Source organism: Monodon monoceros, unplaced genomic scaffold (genome assembly GCF_005190385.1).
Source record: "Monodon monoceros isolate NGI ecotype Baffin Bay Population unplaced genomic scaffold, NGI_Narwhal_1 Contig5028_ctg1, whole genome shotgun sequence".
Classification (NCBI taxonomy): Eukaryota; Metazoa; Chordata; class Mammalia; order Artiodactyla; family Monodontidae; genus Monodon; species Monodon monoceros.
In genome coordinates, this window is record NW_021700883.1 from 1 (window position 1) to 3,231 (window position 3,231).

Sequence of the window (3,231 nt, forward strand, 5' to 3'; positions counted from 1 at the left end):
GCTTCCCCAGCGGGGTCTCGGGCAAGGAAGGCCTCGCTCTGAGGCTGCTGGACCCTGGCTCAGCTCAGTAGAGGGAGCGCCCCAGGCCCTATGGAGTGAAGGACGGGACCCTCGTGGGGACCGAGGGGCTCCACACCCCAGAATGGCGGCCACGCGGACCCCGCCCCTGATGTCGGCCTGGGAGCCTCCGGGCAGGTCTAAAGACTGAGGGGCTCCCTCAGTGCAAACGCGGACGGACAGACAGACGTGGGAGACCCAGGGAGGAGAGGGCCTTGTTCTGAGGGGCTGGCCGCAGGTCAGCAGAGGGAGGATTTCCAGGGCACGGGAGGAGTCAGGGCGAGGACCATCCTCACCGTCGCAAGGGCACCTCAGAAGCCCTCCCCTGTTGTCAGCCGCTTCCTTCTGGCCACACACGGAGGGAGGGCTGCTGTCTGAGAGGACAGGTGCAGGCCAGCACAAGGTGCGTCCCTAAGCACTCCCAAGAGTCAGCCCAAGCCCCTGAGTGAGGGCCAGTGGGGCCGCCAGCCACAGGGCCTCGACCTGTCTGCCGCACGCTGCAGGCTTGGTAAAACTCTGCCACGTGCGGCCGCGTGGTCACCCTCACTGCCTCCGAATGAGACTCAAGGAGGTGCCGGCACTGGTGCGAGCAGATGGCCCTCGGGGCAAGAGGAGCTCCAGGCTGCACCGGCCGTCCAGGGAGGACCCCGAGTGAGGACTAAGGGAGTCACCCACCCCGAAGAGAAGGGGCAAGAGAGAATATGGCCCGTCCCCTCCTGTCAACCCTTAGACTCCCAAGAAAGGACCGTCAGGTAGACTCCCAAGAAAGGACTGTCAGGCTGAGACTGCCCGAAATTTCCTCTGCCAGGTCCGAGGGAGGTTAGAGGTTTGGTCTGAAGGGGCAGCCACCAGGCAGAAGAAGGGAGGGTCCCAGGACCCTTCGGTGGTGGGCTGAACGCTCCCTCCTTTCCTCCTCCTGGGTGTCATGGAAGATGATGGTGTCAACTTCAGAGCAGCAGAGGGGATGGGGTGGGGGGGTGGGGGAGTCTTGCCAACAACTATCATCCCGACTCTGAATGGGAACCGTGGGGACCTACCTCCCCTGCCAGCCCCCACTGTCACCCCAGTACCGCCCAGGCAGGGCTGGCTGGCTGTGCCCCAAGGCTCACTCTACCGTCCTCCACAGGGGTCTCAGGGGACAGGCTGAGCAGGAGAACAGGAGCCCAGTGGGTCCTCGAGCAGTGCCCTCAAGGACCCTGCAGAGGCGGCCTTGGTTAAAACCAGGGAGGAATCTCCCCGCTGAAGGTGCTCACAGCATCTCCTTTTCCGTCCCCCAGGTGCCCTCGTTGCCTGCCTTCCTGCGCACACTCCCGCCTGCTGGCGCTGACCTGTGTCATCATGCCTCGGGGCCAGAAGAGCAAGCGCCGTGCCCGCGAGAAACGCCACCAGGCCCAGGGGGAGACTCAGAGTCTCAAGGGTGCCCAAGCCACGGAGACGGCGGAGGCGGCGGCGGAAGAGATACAAGAGTCGCCCTCCTCCCCCGATTCTGTTTCGCGGGATACTTCCCAGAGCTCCCCTGCTGCAGGCACTTGCCAGGAGCCTCAGGGAGCCCCAGCCACTACCTCTCGTGATGAAGGGGTTTCATGCCCAGGATCTGAAGAGGGTGCCCAGAGCCAAGATGAGAAAAGTGCAGGTACCTCCCAGGCAGCACCTTCCATTCGCAGCAGTTGCAGAGATCCTCTGACCAGGAAGGTCAGAATATTCGTGCAGTTCCTGCTAGAGAAGTACAAGACGAAGAAGCCCATCCTGCAGGTAGCACTGCTGAAGACTCTCAACAAGAAGTACAGGAAGCACTTCCCTGAGATCCTCAGGAGAGCCTCTAAGATCATGGAGGCGGTCTTTGGCCTCGAGCTGAAGGAAGTCGACCCCAGCAATCACTCCTACGCCCTCATCAGCAAGATGGCCCTCCCCAGCGACGGAAGTCCGAGTGATGAGTTTGGGCTGCCCAAGTCCGGTCTCCTGATGGTTCTCCTGGGCATGATCTTCACGAAGGGCAACCGTGCCACCGAAGAGGAGCTCTGGGAATTCCTCAATGCGTTGGGTTTCTATGCTGGGAGGAGGCACTTGATCTTTGGGGAGCCCACGAGGTTCATCAGCAAATATTTCGTGCAGCAAAAGTACCTGACATACCGCCAGGTGCCCAACAGCGATCCTCCGCGCTATGAGTTCCTGTGGGGCCCGAGAGCCCACGCTGAAACCAGCAAGATGAAAGTGCTGGAGTTTGTGGCCAACATCATTGGTACCGTCCCCAGTGCCTTACCAAACCTCTATGAGGAGGCTCTGAAAGATGAGGAAGAGAGAGCAAGAGTGAGAGTCGCGGCCAGGGCTGCAGCTGTTGCTGCGAGAGGCCCTTTCATAGCCAAGATCCACAGCTGCCCCAAATGTAGGGGGGTAGGCCGCGGGCACTTTGCTTACTTTGTTTTGGCAGGCAGCAGTAAGGCTCCTAAATAGTGCAGAGTAGTAGGGGTGGAGGGAACAAAGTATAGATCTTATTTATCTTCCTGTTTTAGACTAGTAACTTCTATATATTATTGATTGATTGATTTAGGTTTTTTCAAATGTTTTTTTCTTCTAATAGTGTGTTTTCTTAAGAATAGGAATTCGTGAATGACATTGCTTGCATATTTACTGCTGTTTAAAGAGTTTTAAAGTTAGTTTTGGTATATGTAAAAGAAATTCACGAACCATCTACATTTTCTGTATGATCCAGAAGTAGAAAACATGGCACTGCAATAGACATTGTCATGGAAATGTGAAAGGCGACCACAGAAAGTATTTAGGAAGAAAAAATGGAGAAAACAGAGTAAAAGCCATTTAACTCGTGGTTTGTCTTATTTCGTTTAAACTTTCTTTAGGTAGAAATAAAAGATACTTTGATTTAGCTCATTTGTGAGTATTTGTTTGTCCTAGTGCACCGCATATTCTCTGCTACCTACTGGATTAAAAATAAACTCTGATGGGAGGGTGGTATTTTGGGGGTTCATAATAATATCATAACTGCCATTCATCAAAAACCCAATATTTCTTAATGAGTATGCCACTGCTTTACATGTAGTACATAACATTCCAACATTCACGCAGGATAGGATTTAGCAGACTCCCTTTACAGGTGACTAACTTGCAAATGTCTCAAGTTCACAAGACTGATTAAGTGACCTTGCTGGGTCTAGTCCC

The 3,231-nt window shown here is 55.3% G+C and overlaps 1 protein-coding gene across 1 annotated transcript; it reads left to right on the forward strand.

Annotated features, from left to right (window-relative positions):
• Positions 1-1,395: 1,395 nt before the first annotated feature.
• On the forward strand, positions 1,396-2,508 carry LOC114889926 (melanoma-associated antigen B4-like). Its single transcript, XM_029213431.1, has one exon. The coding sequence runs from the start codon at positions 1,396-1,398 to the stop codon at positions 2,506-2,508; it is 1,113 nt and encodes a 370-aa protein (XP_029069264.1).
• The last annotated feature ends 723 nt before the right edge of the window (positions 2,509-3,231 follow it).

Bases quoted from the DNA above. Each gene is read 5' to 3' on its own strand.
- LOC114889926 (XM_029213431.1), top strand. From the start codon at position 1,396: ATGCCTCGGGGCCAGAAGAGCAAGCGCCGTGCCCGCGAGAAACGCCAC.